At 33.8% G+C, this 16,211-nt stretch overlaps 1 protein-coding gene across 1 annotated transcript; it reads left to right on the top strand.

Moving 5' to 3' along the window:
• Positions 1-668: 668 nt before the first annotated feature.
• LOC140745852 (uncharacterized) lies at positions 669-11,067 on the top strand. Its single transcript, XM_073077815.1, has 3 exons — positions 669-814; positions 998-1,168; positions 9,581-11,067. The coding sequence occupies exons 2-3, from the start codon at positions 1,154-1,156 to the stop codon at positions 10,856-10,858; spliced, it is 1,293 nt and encodes a 430-aa protein (XP_072933916.1). The 5' UTR covers positions 669-814; positions 998-1,153; the 3' UTR covers positions 10,859-11,067.
• The last annotated feature ends 5,144 nt before the right edge of the window (positions 11,068-16,211 follow it).

The raw sequence follows: 16,211 nt of genomic DNA, 5'->3' as shown, positions 1-16,211 counted from the left end.
ATTTAGATATGTAAATTTAAATTACTACATGTTAATGAATATTTTTTGCAATTTATTAAGTGTACAGTGCCGCTGATAGATCTTTGTAATCTAGCTAAGATTGGATTTGAGGCGTACTTGAGGTCTGCCGTACGTTGTTAGAACACCTTGAATAAGTGACTCTCCCTTATTACACTCTTTAAACTTAAGCAACACTTGGCACTTCTGGTATAACTTATAGATATAGCGGTGGTGTCTCCGGAGTGGAACCACGCTTTAACCACCTGTGAACTTCGTTCATGTCTCTTTGGCGATTCCAACACTATTCTGCTTTTTGACAGCAGAGGTCATATACACATTATATATCACTCCACGTATTATAATCACCTGTGAGGTATGATCCATGCTATTAAATTACTAAAAATACTTTTACTAAAAAAGTCATAAATTTTTAATAAAAAAAATAACTTGTCTTTTATACAATTTTATATTATTCATGTTCATATTGTCATTAATACATCCAAAAAATACCAAATTTACCAAAGTTACTGGTCCACTTAAGGATTTTTACTACTCCACTAAAAAAAGCAATGTAATATCAAGTGGAAATAATTTCCCTTTCCTAAAGAAAAACCGTAACTCAAGCCATCACTAATGTATTGGATAACATGAGTAAGGAATCTATATTACAAAATTACTTTCATTGAATCATCTGATAGTGGCCTACGCTGGTCATTGATATGTAGAGTAAAGTTGTATTTAACAACCCGACAACTGACATTCGCGGCCACTTAGGTACCAAGCGCCCGAAGCGTCGAACGTGTTAACAGAAAAAGTAAACATTTTTTTAAAATACTACTATCAAAAGAATATTAAAAATAATTTTAATTTTTTGTATAAATGTAACAAGCTCTGTAAACGAAACTTGACCTCCTTTACTAGTTGAATAAGTGACAATTATGAGGGTTAGTCAATGGTGAAGAAAGAGTTTTTAACCAATGGTCTGTTTAAATTATAGGATTTCCAACGGTTTCGCTTGCATGGCGGTGTACCAACGGATATGAAGACAGTGTCCGTGTCGACATGACGATGCGACTTCGGCCCCTGAGGATTTAGTGAAGTGACTGGACTTAAGTGACTTTCGTGTACTGTGAATATAGAACTGAGGATCAAGATGTTTTTGTTGAAGGTATTATTATTTTTATTGTTATAAGTTAAGTAGTGATCTGTTCTTAAGTAGTTGCTGCTTCCCATTGACTACAACCTCACTTATAAGTAAGTTTTACTTAAGGTTAGTTACACATGTATTGGTACTACTGAAGACTGAGGATTTTTAATATAGAAGTGGTAAGCCAGCGAGAAGTGCACCTGATGGTAAGTGACTGTTATCAACCCCAGATAGAATAAGGGTCTTAACTGACGTCGACCACATATGTGTTGCTACGCTAAGTTGAACACTAAGTTATATGTCTTTCCCTTACTACGCCCTTCAAACCAGAACACGTCTTCGTTGGCAATAGTTAATTTCGAATAGCCAAATAACTTTAACGTAAGCAGTGATAGCCTAGTGGTTAAGAAATTTGGCCTCTCGATCGAGGGGTCCGAGGTACAAATCGCAGGTCGTATTAGAAATTATTTATCACATGCTAAACGGTAAAGAAAGTGGAGTATGGCCTAATCCTTCTCATTATGAGAGGAGATCCGTGCCCATCAGTGGGACAGTATGGGTTGATGATGAAATAACTTTGAAAAGTCGGAGGTACATGCCTGGGATACGAACCTCGGTCCCCTGATTGAGAGGCCGAGTTTTAACTGCTAGGCCATCACTACCTTTTGTGTCACAACCCTACAGAATTGATGCCAACGGTAGGTATTTCCTGTCTTACTGCCTACATCCTCTGATCCATATCACCTATAAGAATATTGATTGACGTAAAGCAATATTAAAAAAAGCAAAAAAAAAAGAATCTTGCTACAACTAGTATCTAATAAAGGTAATGTGATTAGGGTATCTTGAGCTATTAACGAGAATTTAGTTATCAGCGACCATCTTATATATATATTTCTTATGTGCGTGTGTATGTCACTGAACTCCTCCTAAACGACTGAACTGATTTTGATTAAATTTTTTGTGTGTGTTCAAGGGGACTTGAGAATGGTTTAGATTCACAATTTAGTCCGTGGGAAAAGTTACTTTTAATTAATTTTTGATTCGTAAGTAGTTATAGAATCGGAAACTATGCCCACGAGGGTTTGGGAGTTGGTAAAACCAGTTTTCAACAGATGGCACCACTGTCATTCCAATGCAGGTACAAATTTTCCGTTTTATGTATGTCATATTATTTCTTTAAAATGCGGGCGAAGTCGCGGGCACCACTAGTTTCATATATTATACTTCCTAAGTTAGGGCACAAAGGAGATCAAGAGAAATTTAGTTTTCTTTCACTTTGTTACAGATATGTAAATAACTAAAAAACATTGTCCATTTGTTAATTCTATTAAATAAATTCAGTTTGTCAGTAAAAAATAGCTCTGTTTATATAAACAACAACATAACAGGTTCTAATCGGACGCTCGCGTATTCCTCTAAACTTAAATAAAAACTAATACTATGTCCGAAAAACACCTCAATCCTACGAATTTTTATGTGCATTTTATTATAGTAGATTTTGGAGTTAATTTTATGCCAAATGTTCTAGGTCCTTTAAAACTAGTCCATGAATTAACTTAATACGCCCTGGCCTTATATGTCCTCATATTCCTGACAATGAAGTAGTTTTACCTAATACGGTTAGAATATTTCTTATTAGCTACTTTGTATGGATTTGAAAATGATATTTGATTGAACTTGTTGCATTGAGGTTATTTAAATTGTGATATTAATTATTACATAGGTTAAATAGTGGAGTTATTAGATATTTACCCGACTGCCAAGGAAGGTTTATGGTTTTTAATTATTTGATATCATAATAAAAGTAATTTCTATAGTAAAATACATTTTTAAAATAATAAAGATTTTGTTGGTTAAAATTGTTGATGGCAACTGACACAGATAAAAAAAACAAATTGAGATGTATTTTGCGGTTGAAATGGAAGATTTGCGGAAATCTAAACGAATCCTTAAAGGGCAAACGAGACGATATCATAATAATTACAGAATTTCTTATAAGGAGTAAAAGTAATTGAAGTGAAAGAAACGTAAGCTCTGAAAGCTCTAAAAAGCTGTGCTATTAAAATTAAGCTCGATCACTTTCTCGTTTACAACGTTGTTACGATATATGCCCTTACGTGTATAACAGTTGAACTTTTAAGACGTAAGTTGTTTTATTGTATCAAGATAACTTGTAAATGGGTTTATATAATCCAATTCAAGTAATTTGAAGTGTACCTTTCACCTGCTACTTAACTGCGAATTATGACCGTCCAGGAAGTACAAGGTTTAAATCCCTGGGATGCACCTTTGACTTTTTGTACTGATGTAATTATTAAAAATTATCACTTCAATGGTGCCCTCACATGCCATCAAAGCCCTCCTCATATAATTCCTCCATAAAGTTCTGAAAGGTGCGTGAAATGTGCTAATTCCTACAAGACCAGCATTGTGGACGATATAAATCAATTTGAATCCTTTTCATTTATGTCCTGGATAAGATAGATTTATCCTGGATAAATCAATGGATATCAAGATAAGATTTATGCCCAGTAGGCGTAAGTAAATTATGAGCCAATAGTTAAATTAATGAAAATATTTCTCGGTACATTTTTGTTAAAGTTAGCTCCAATTACCTAAGAAATGTAACGCAAATAGAGTTAGATGTTTAAATGTTTGAACGTAATCTTTTTACGCTGATGTGAAATGGTCTCAAACTATTTGGACCCTAAAAGGTATGACCTTATAAGATGTAATCGATTTACGATTTACAAAGAAACACATTAACACAGTTTGTTTGCGTTAGAGCATGTGAGTGGTTTGCAACTATGTAATCATGATCTAAGTGAGAAGAAATTGAAGGTACAAAGTATGTAACTAGGGTCCGGGTAAAGATACCCATTTAATGTATATTTGATGTATGTGCTTGTGTAAAAATGTATGAATATTCCGTATATCTTAACCCGACTGTTAATGTTAATGTTTTTTGAGCGTATGTATGTTTGTATGTATTCGTATCTCATTATTTGACAAGCGCTACAACCCGAAAGGCTCGACGGTTGTTACATATGAGGTGTATTTGGTTTCATCTAAGTTGTGGAAGTGACATCGGCTATATTTTTAAGTACCGAGTATTTAAAAATAAAGGCTATGTTATATGTATATCACACAGAATCTTTCAGATGATTACTGCTCAGGATTCGACAAATGTGCTATATCTAATTAACATGTCTCTCTTGTAAGTTTGGCTAGCTGTTATAGCCAGATTGTAGCGTTTTGCCATACTCTAATACTTTGAATGCATTTCTTAATGTGGTAGCGTATAATCCTTAAGCGTCAGGTATTTCGACGTGGGCCTGATTTTTTTCACTTGAGTGTGTAATTTGAAGTATTAGTCCACACCTTTAACAGTCGCACTCTTATGACATTGCCTGCCATTATTAGGATTAACATAGATTCCACGAGAAGTTTAGCAACTATGTTTGAACTAATAAACTGCCGCCAAATAAGTGACTGCCTATTAGGGATTCTGTTATCACTGTTCTTAAGATAAATTGTTTTAGATAATAATTCAAATGAACTTGTTAACAGTCAATTATGCACATAATTCGTCATCCATTCATAGTTAAAATAAAATGTGAATGTCAAACTTCATAATAATTATCATTAACAGATAAAATATATTTTTATTACACTGATATTCATCAATATTCATTTATTTATATTATAATGTAATTCACAATTAATTTTTTGACGAACTTTCTAGTATTTTAGTTACAAAAGTGTCGAAAACCAACACAAAATCTAATACATATTAAAAAGATTGTCAGGGTGAATGAACTTAAAAATTGCGAAACAACGTATTTATATATTTTACGTACATATTTTTGTATCATATGTTTGCATATCGCGTTGTAGATTTTCTTTATTTTCAGAGTACGTTTTTTATTTTTTGCACATTTTTCTCATAATTATGATTCCAAAATCGGTTCGCCAGTTGAAGATAAATAACAAAAGGCGTTATGACTATATGAATAGTACAGATATTTAGGCCAAGTTCTCTTTATTTGTGTATTAGTGATCATGCGGTCACAGTAGATTATATAGTCAGTAGGTAGAATAGTAGGTAGTCAATAATAAAAATGATGTTTGGATAGCGTAGGTGAGAGAGCAAACTAACTATAAATAATCTGACACACTGAAGGCGAAAGTTTTGAAGAACTTTGTTCCTGATATTACGAGATTATAACACAATGGAATTACTCAACAATCAGCATAATCTCCCTAATTCTTATTTACGTGAATTTTACGTTATCTATTACTCAATACAGGTTCCGAATGAAGTTTTAAAGTTTATTGTTACTGTTATAGTCCATAACTATAAGAACGTGCTAAAATTGCTTGAACCACCTGCTGGAAGCGGTTGTATCTTAACTATAATTTTCCCGATGGATGATTTTAATGTTTCATTGTTTCGTATTATGAGGCAGAAAGACACGCACGCATGCACCTACACACACATAGATATGCCAAAACATACATAAAATGGAATAAGTCGTAAAGCAAAAAAGGTCAAAGTCAAAGGTCAAAACACGTAGTATCTTCGAAATTGTAGTTTTCCCATCTTCTTTCTTTGACGTACTTCTGGGCACGGGATTTTTCTTAGAATAAGATAATTTTTGTGGCCAATGGTTTATTTCACACCTCTTTGTGATTTTTAAGAGCTTTCAGGCGTGCGTGTTTTGTCGCGTACTTTTGCTTAAACATTATAAATAATATCACAAGGGTAATTGAACAAGGATGTTTTCGAACCGACGTGCTTGTGATTTCAACTAATGCTATTAGGTAAACTACATTTGCTATTTTAACCGACTTCGTAAGTAAGATAAAAGTAGCATTTGAATTTAACAAAAAAAGTTAAGCCAAAAAGTTATAAACATAAGTACGCTTACCATTCCCTCTAGCCATTACGCAAGCCAATCTTCTTTGGTCTTTCATGTCAAAATGAATTACATCAGCCGTGTAATAATACGTATTTAAACTGGACCACGCCATGTGTGGCGTGGTGAGGATACCGTGCAAGTGCGCGAATTACGAAACATGTCCGGTTCTGTTTATTTTCTTTTTTGAATTCCTACTTACGCTACTGTTAAAAATAATATAAAAAGTATCGTTGGATTGTTGTTCATTTATTGCAGGTGGGCTGTATTTGTTAACAGTTATATGTAGAGGGTATATTACATGATCAGGGAGCAGATTTTACCAATTGAGGGGCGCATTTGTCTTTTAAATAGTTAAACAACGATGGGTTATCATGATTTTTAAATTGAAAGGCGCAAAATTCAAACCTTGCAAGCGGTGCTCATGTCCCTACGAGGCTGTCATTAACTTCGCCACTAACTGTGGCCTTTCTTGTTGTGTTTATTGATGTAACTTAAATACGATAAATAGGAAAAATAGCAAATACACTTTAACAGCTTATGTATCAAGGGATCCAGTATGTTATATATGGTTAAAAATGCTTGGACGGGTGAAAGTGTTTATTCAGGCGAAAATGGAGCGGAGGTCAGCCGTGTGTGGATGATGTGTGTGTGGTATTTGTAGGAGTACTTACTTAAATTTTACATTTTGATAATATAGACGAATTGACAATACTGGATAAGGAAGGACACTAATAATTAAAACTTAACAGTGTAAGTGACACTGCTAAGTTTTGGGTTTAAAAAATATACAACACTCCATTTAAATTTTGCAAAGCAGTTGCTTGCAAAAGAAGAGTTTTCTATGGTCTAAACCCTACATAAGCATTGAGCTCTTAAAGGAGTTTAAAATATACTGATGGATAACGAAATGGGCTAAATAGAGTAAACTAAAATTTCTTTAATAAAACTATAATAATACGTCACGCCTTGCAAATAAATAAATAGTAGAGTCAATTATTTTTTTTATGAGTTTTGATAGGCAATTTGTAATTTCCCTTCTCACCCACGGCGCAAATTCCTCATTTGTTTTTATTGTTTTATTATACACGATGACCACTTATCGATAATAATCGTAGTGGGCAGTACTTTGACTTTAACATTTACGTAACAACGCTGGAATGTTTGGCGATATAAAATATTGCACGGATTTGCACACTCGATCAATTCGCTAATCTATCTGATGAAAGCTTTTGTTGATCACGTGCTTGTTAGGAATATGTGTGTAATAGTCTATTTCGTGATCGCCAGTCAATTGGTGTTGACAGCAAATTAGCATCAATTAATACGGGGTCACGCAAAGATTGGATTAACAATTCAATTATAATTTTAGTTTTTTTTTTGCAATATTTGTGTAATATCTGCTAGGTGTACACTGTAAATTACTTTTAAATTTAACAACTGTATACCATGTATAACATGTTCTTTTAATTGAACGACAAACGATATTTGAATGTGCGTCACAGGTGCACTGCATACTAAATAATTCGGATGGGAGTATCTCTTACCACACCCTTCGAACCAGAGCAAAGAAGCGTTTAACATTTCTATAAGGTAGTTGTCCCGTCAAAGATGAAACACGAGTTCTATCTCCTTACATTTCTGATATTAAATAATCTTGTACTAAGACATCATTGCCTATGGATTCTTGTAACACTACATTAATTTTCAAAATTATGTCGCCTTTCTATGAATTCTTTTAAATGTTAATTCTTTATCTTCCACGTCTAGAAAACAACCTAGAACAACAAACAACTTAATAAAGCAGGTTCCAAACTTTCAAAATCTAGAATAAATAAATATATTGCCTAGATTTTAAATTAATATATTTTGTAAGCACTAAAAGCCATAATTTAGATACGGTAACATAAAGTTGAATTTTATTGTTTCAATTTATTAAGCCACGCTTTAGTTTCTAGGATGTTTTGAAACTTGCTTGTAACAATGACCTCATCCGAATATTAAGACCAAGCCGTACCCACCATTATAAAATCTATAAAGATTTAATGGTAAAATTTTAAATGCTCAATGGGATAAGATCATTTCACTATGTTAAATTTATGTTCTATTGTGTGTTTGTATTGTTTACGCTGGTAAAACTCTTCTTAGTTGAGTGTAGCAATGCCTTACACCAGCGGTGTTGTTATACCGCTTCTTCTGTGTTCTGGTTTGAAAGGCCTGGTAAGGTATTTAATCCCTAGAAGGTAGCACATAGCTATGATCGAACATTGAAAGATATTTTGTTTTCTGATTGTATTGCATGAACAATAATTTGAATTTAATACCAAAATATGTCTATCAATTAAGCCATTATAAGTCTATTTAATTACTATGTCAATGTAATCATCAATATTAAAGACAAAACCTACGTACTCGTAGTATATTTTTACTTACAATCATTTGCATGATAGATAGCTTATTATACTTATTTCGAGTGGTAGAGATTACGCACGTGAACAGATCTATTCCAAATCTTCATTTACTGAACATGCGATGTGAAATTCGAAACAAAGCCGTTACACAAGACTGAGTTGTTAATTTTTTTGGTGAAATTTCACACATCAATCTACGTTATATTCTACAGATGTTCATTTGCATGTCTGTCTATTGTGTTCTGTTCAAGAGATCGTAACATGTGTTTGATTTTTTCATTTGAAATTGTATCAAATAAATTGGTGTTTCTATTGTTTAAGTAATCATGTAGTCTCGTAACAACAATATTAATATGATTTATTGAAATATACAAATGAATACTTTGAAGGTGGTAGAAACTATAGTCGACTCCGGAGGCCCCACCACCACACTTACTCGTATTTCTGCCTATTAATAGCGGTGCTGTGTAAAAACGCTTTGCTGTGCTTTGGTTGGAATAATCTGACAATTATTCGAAGCACTGCGAACTTAGTCCTCAGCGGTTGTAGCACATCTCAGTAGGACCCAAATCTTATCTGGGGTTGACTGCAGCAGCATTTCTTTTATTTTTTTCCATATGTCCATGGGCGGCAGTGGCAGCTTTTCCCCAGTGGGTTGCATGTATTGCATGTTCGCTTGATACTACTATACTATAAAAATATACTTTCAAAGCTAAAAGTTGCAAAATATAATTTAATGTTATGTCATAATTAGCGACCATGGATGCCAACTGAGAGTGGCATTTTTGACTCAATAATACATCCTCAAACGTAATGATAGTTATTAAAGAAACCGCATGCCGCATAGCATCCACTAGGAAAGTGGAATGCAATCTGATAACCACATAAATTAAGAGTAAAAGCTGGTACGCTCCCTTTTACAAGTGCGTACTTCGCAAAGTCAACCGGTTTAGTTATAGGCTCCAGTATTTTTTGCCGTTCACCTGTTACTGCAACCCGTTAGACGCGACTTAGACACACCTCTACGCCATCTTTGATCAAGTGGTGCGTGTACCTCGGATGTCCACTTCTCTGGTCAATAACCTTGCTTTTACTTTCAGGTAACGCCCGTTCTCCTGTTAGTCATCGCTGTGACAGCTGAGAAGAAAATTGAGCTGCAGGATATTGAGGAAGACAACCTTAAGAGCGAAAATGAAAAGGACTTCGAAGATCAACCCGAAGCGAGAAGTCAAACAGATGCGACGGGACCGAGCTCAGGGCCAATGGAGTACTTCAAAAATGGATTCCTTAGATATTTCGAAGCACAAAATCAGCCTCAACAACAACGCTATGTCCAACAATACGCAGTTAGTGAGGCACCTGAGAGGGCCTCTGTTACCCCTAAGCCTCAATTCGCATCGCCACCGACTGCTCAACAGGCAATGGTCGGGTATCTGTCTAACGTACCGATGCAAATATACTTAGTGCCACAATACTACAGCGAAGCTTCGGAGCAAGCTGCCCCACAACAAGGCCTACAATATCAAGCCGTCGCACGGGTGGCTGGGTACCAAACACAACAGGAGCACGGTCAGTCACACGCCAACTACGTCGACGTCCCAACTTACGTAGCACCTACAGCAAAGGCGTACATACAACAATACACTCAACCAGTCGCTTATGTTAGTTATCCACAACCTACTATTGCTCCTGTTCAAGCCACCGTTGCACCCGTATTAACTTATCAAATGCCAGTAGTCCAGTATCCAACAGCAATTGTAACGCAGCAACCACCTAAGGCTTATTACCAGAACCCTCAATTCACAGGGCCAAGCGGCGTTGAGGAACTTCAAGACAATGAGATAGACAATCAGAAGTACTATTCAACTCAAACGGAGGCACCGTATAAGTCTCCAGAGTTTCCTCGGCACTATAATTCAAGAACTCCTTTACGCGAGGAATACAGATCTGGTCCCAGCGAGCTGCCTCGTCCTAGTTCTCTTTTGTTGAAGCCTTCTCCGTCACATTTGTCCCACATTCCAAAAGCCTTACCAATATATCGTCCACCAAAGCCAGTGTATGGTACTCCTAACTTTATTCCAGCTCCTATTACGCCGAGGCCTTTTGATGCTTACTTACCTAAGTCAAGACCCGCGTCTTTATTAGATTCTTACATTCCTTCTAGCGTACAAGCTGAATATCTTAAGAGAGGTTTTATCAAGGATCCTTTGGTGTTGTTTGAAACTTTGTCGAGTGGTCGTCATTTCCCTCCTCCAGTAATACCTCGACATTACGAGCGAGGATTTCTTCCAAACCAAATGTACCATACAGCGTCCGGTGGTATCACTTATGGACACCATAAAAGATCATCAAAAGGAGATAAGGTCCCGCAAAAGTAACAATATGAACTAAAATGTCAAGTTAAAATATTGCTTCATGCAAATGTATATACACTCTAGTAAGTTAGGCTTTAATTAATTAAGAGGCTTTATGTTACTTTGTAAAGAGAAACGAAGCTCGACGTTGTGAGTTATAAGTCGAATCGCAAGTCGAATGGTCAGTATTTTACCATTTATTGTTATTATTAATAAAACTGTTATTATTGGAATGTTATGTTTTATTTCACATCTTGTGTAATAATACTTACTTTTAATGAGAATTTATGTTAAGTGCCTTTCGGCGAAGTCATAAATAGACCTTTTATTGCCAATTCATATTTGTTACTTACCTATAACGATAAGTCATTAACCACAGTTTGAGCGCGAAGAAAACTCATTTATAGAGGTAGATTGCAAGATAATTGACTTAAATTCGACGCTGTGGACCAAGAAGAAAGAATGATAGGCGTGATTATCATGATAACCCTAAATATGAACTGAATTTTGTGATGAATCCAGTTGAAGTCAAATTAAATGAAAATAGTTTAGTTCTCTCACAATTTCTTTTATATCACTCATCTTTAATATCAAGTTGATATCATAATCATTAATCATGTACTATTTTTGTTTCATATAAACAAAATAATATTAATAAGAAAATGAACAGAAATATAGAGTGATTGAAAAGTTTAGGTACCTTTATGTATACAGGTAAATAATAATTAAGGCTTTACATTGTTACGATCTCTCATATAAAAGACATCAACGAGAGCTCACAATTGCTTACAAGTTAAATTTGCTTGCATAGATAGCTGTGTGATATTTTTGTAATTTCTTGACATAATATAATAATCTTATTTTGTGATAGCAAAATATCTATTCTAATATATTTTTAGATTAAAATTAGATTACTTGAGTTTCATTTTCTCATAGACAACATTCATCTAGATAAAGTTGAGAAGTATAACATTGTGTAAATATTGTTGTAAGTGTGACATTTCATTAAATTACACCTGTTTTAGACATGTACAAAATAAACACATAAGACCTAAAAAGCTATCAAGAACCGTAATATAAATTCATTATTAAATGTTTGTCGTAGGATTCGAATCAAGAATGCATGAAGGCTGACAAATCGATTTTCATGCCACGAGGGTCTTAGTGAAGGCTTTGTTTATAGACTGAAATAAAACACGTTTAATTAGAGCCATTAAGTAATATTCTTAGTTATTCAAAAACTAGGGTCTAGTCTTTATATTATTTAACATTCTGTCTGTCCATCTGGAGGTCCGATGGCCACATTCCTGGCACGACCATTTGATTTATCGAGGCTATATATACAATTATACTTTAACGAACTGAAGAACTGACGAAAACTACACGTCTGTGAGTTCTTTAAAGGATCTAGGAGAAAATCTGGAAGGAGAAGTCTACCAATACGCATTTGGTCAGCAATGTGGACTGTGGCGTTAACCTCTGTTATTCTGACATGTTGAGCAATAATGGGCTGTCGACGATACTAGTTACCAGAAATAATGCTTAAGTGAGACATATTATACATTCAGCTCTATACACATCCTCATATGTGTGTGCTACCCTACTACGTAGGATACATAGGGTGCTTGCGCACACCCTTAATAGATTAATAAAATGGAGTATATTATTATAACATAATAATGAAGAGAACGGAATATAATGTTCATGTATTTTAACACCTGCTACAAATTTACTGTCTTCACCCAGGGTTGACGGGTAGAGAATGCAACCAGGCATTAAGTTTCTCCATTTGTACCATAAATTTATGTTAGAGGTGATACAATAAATAAATTTATTGACTTAAACTCATAAATTTTAATAAGTAAATAAATTGTATTATACATCATAGACTTTGATTCCGATTTGTTGCAAAGTAGTTTTATCGCAAGAACAGAATGACGTTTTGCAAAAAGCTAAGTATGATATTATTAGTTGTATAAATACATGCGAGTATATGCGAAGAAAATTTAGTGTACCATTTACGGTATCTGCAGCCTGGATAGGTACTCTAATGGTGGTTCGACGTACACAAAGTCACGAATAGACAATTGTTCTTGCTTTCTATTAATTATAGAGAAAGTGCAATAAGATCTTCCTTAAAACCGTAGTGTATGTGTGTGAAAGTGACCTATGAAAACTAAAAAAAATCTAAGTTATTTAACATAACAACATTGCCTTCAATGTCGTTTTTAAATTATTTCTATTTAAATAAGAGGTAGATGAGAAAGTGCCAGTGAAATTAATTTTTTTTTTTTAAAATGTAATATGTTATCATTCCACTTTAAACGTTACACATATTTGTCATGTATATTGTATAGTTTATTAAATAATATAACTGCAACAGAGCCATCTATGAGCAACTTCAAGTATTTTTGCGACGCCATGATCATTAACGACAGTTACACAAAGTTTTTCTTACAAATCTTGATAGCTTCTTTACCAAGCGTTTGTACCCACTTTACGTAGATGGCGGCACATTCGCTTAAGTTGTAAGCTAGATGTGCAGGCGCATACTTTCACTATTCGTTTAAAGTGTTGAATGTAACACTAGATGGCGTTTTGTCATATTGAAAAAATATGGCAGTAATATTATAAAGCTTGGGCATTTTTTCTCTACTAATGAAATAGCAAACGTTCGTTTATCTGATGGTAAGTGTTTACCACCAATGGCTTTAAACCTTAGAAAGATTTAGAGTCCTATCTCAGGGCAGGTACAAGTGCGTTGCTACGGATAAGGTTTACTGGGATACCGCATGTGTTTCTCCCTTACGCCATCTTTCTTTTTATAATTTGTTTAATGATTTTTTTTTTATGAAACAGTCTATTCAAGAAGATAATACAAATAACGTACGTAATGTTTATTTACATTAAATTTGACAAATTGAGCCGACATTTACTATTACATCAAAGTTTCATATTACTTGCCGTATTATGAATTATGCAGTCTGCTGCATAATTCATAATACGGCTAAATATCTGTATTTATAGCATATTGAAATAGTTTAAATTTAATTAGTTATGAGCCACAGTAGAAGCCGTTTCATAAATATGAGTTAAACAGTTGACATGATTATATCTGATATAACAATGTTATAAATAATTATATATAATTTCTTGTAAGTAACTGTACATTTAGATTCAGATTCACTTTCGTTTCCTATAATAGCGATAAATACAAGTCATTGCGACGGTAATTTTATCGCATTAGTATAAACTATATCGATATTTGATTACAATAATGGACCATTTGTCTCACTGACACCGAGATTGTTCGTAATTGCTATCCAGAACAGGTATCGAGTTTTAAGAGTAATAGGTGCCGAGACAGCATGCAAAAGGTAGTCATTGTAGAAGGTTCTTTTATCTTAAACATATGATGAAATAGATTATTAAGTTATTTTTTGTCATAATATCATTCTAAACTGCTTACGATATAAATACGCGAGAAGAATAGATAATCTTCCTTTTTTACTATGTAAGGCAATTTAGTTATAGCTAAACTACGAGTAGTTTGATTACTTTTTGGACACACGGGACGGGACAATTACTTGCTTCGGTTTAATTCTATAAAATGTGAGCTAATTTCTAAGAGAGTTTGTTTCAAGGAATACGTTACGAAAGGGTCATACATTTTCTGCTGCCAATGTTGTGCATTTTACAAAACACATGTTTAAATTATTTTATATATTGCATCACGAGCCATGTTTGGGTGCTTCGTCCTATAAATTCTTGTTAAATATAAAGTATAACAATTAAAATCTAGTATGTACATATTTTTAAATTAAATATTCAAATTACAAAATATATGTAACATTAGATCAAGTGACAACCCTACAGTTTAATCCATTTAGATTAAGTGTTTATAAACGGGTTGTTATTGCCATAGAAAAGGATAAGGGCGGATAGGGCAGTAACGGAAATAGCGGCAGAAGTCAGCAACTTTCATATTAGTTTGATTTATTTTGCAAATTTTGCATATTAATATTTATTACTAGATATTGCGATTTTCTCTCCAATAGATGGGCTATTGAAAACGTGTTTGGCCTTAAGACCGGATTTGGTAAGGATTTTCACTTTTTTATTTATTATTATTATAACGATAAGTCATTAACCACAGTTTGAGCGCGAAGAAAACTCATTTATAGAGGTAGATTGCAAGATAATTGACTTAAATTCGACGCTGTGGACCAAGAAGAAAAAATGATAGGCGTGATTATCATGATAACCCTAAATATGAACTGAATTTTGTGATGAATCCAGTTGAAGTCAAATTAAATGAAAATAGTTTAGTTCTCTCACAATTTCTTTTATATCACTCATCTTTAATATCAAGTTGATATCATAATCATTAATCATGTACTATTTTTGTTTCATATAAACAAAATAATATTAATAAGAAAATGAACAGAAATATAGAGTGATTGAAAAGTTTAGGTACCTTTATGTATACAGGTAAATAATAATTAAGGCTTTACATTGTTACGATCTCTCATATAAAAGACATCAACGAGAGCTCACAATTGCTTACAAGTTAAATTTGCTTGCATAGATAGCTGTGTGATATTTTTGTAATTTCTTGACATAATATAATAATCTTATTTTGTGATAGCAAAATATCTATTCTAATATATTTTTAGATTAAAATTAGATTACTTGAGTTTCATTTTCTCATAGACAACATTCATCTAGATAAAGTTGAGAAGTATAACATTGTGTAAATATTGTTGTAAGTGTGACATTTCATTAAATTACACCTGTTTTAGACATGTACAAAATAAACACATAAGACCTAAAAAGCTATCAAGAACCGTAATATAAATTCATTATTAAATGTTTGTCGTAGGATTCGAATCAAGAATGCATGAAGGCTGACAAATCGATTTTCATGCCACGAGGGTCTTAGTGAAGGCTTTGTTTATAGACTGAAATAAAACACGTTTAATTAGAGCCATTAAGTAATATTCTTAGTTATTCAAAAACTAGGGTCTAGTCTTTATATTATTTAACATTCTGTCTGTCCATCTGGAGGTCCGATGGCCACATTCCTGGCACGACCATTTGATTTATCGAGGCTATATATACAATTATACTTTAACGAACTGAAGAACTGACGAAAACTACACGTCTGTGAGTTCTTTAAAGGATCTAGGAGAAAATCTGGAAGGAGAAGTCTACCAATACGCATTTGGTCAGCAATGTGGACTGTGGCGTTAACCTCTGTTATTCTGACATGTTGAGCAATAATGGGCTGTCGACGATACTAGTTACCAGAAATAATGCTTAAGTGAGACATATTATACATTCAGCTCTATACACATCCTCATATGTGTGTGCTACC

This window comes from Epargyreus clarus, unplaced genomic scaffold (assembly GCF_041222505.1).
Source record: "Epargyreus clarus isolate Ecla_fem2 unplaced genomic scaffold, WU_Ecla_fem_2.2 ptg000001l, whole genome shotgun sequence".
Classification (NCBI taxonomy): Eukaryota; Metazoa; Arthropoda; class Insecta; order Lepidoptera; family Hesperiidae; genus Epargyreus; species Epargyreus clarus.
This window is presented reverse-complemented; position numbering and strand designations above follow the sequence as displayed.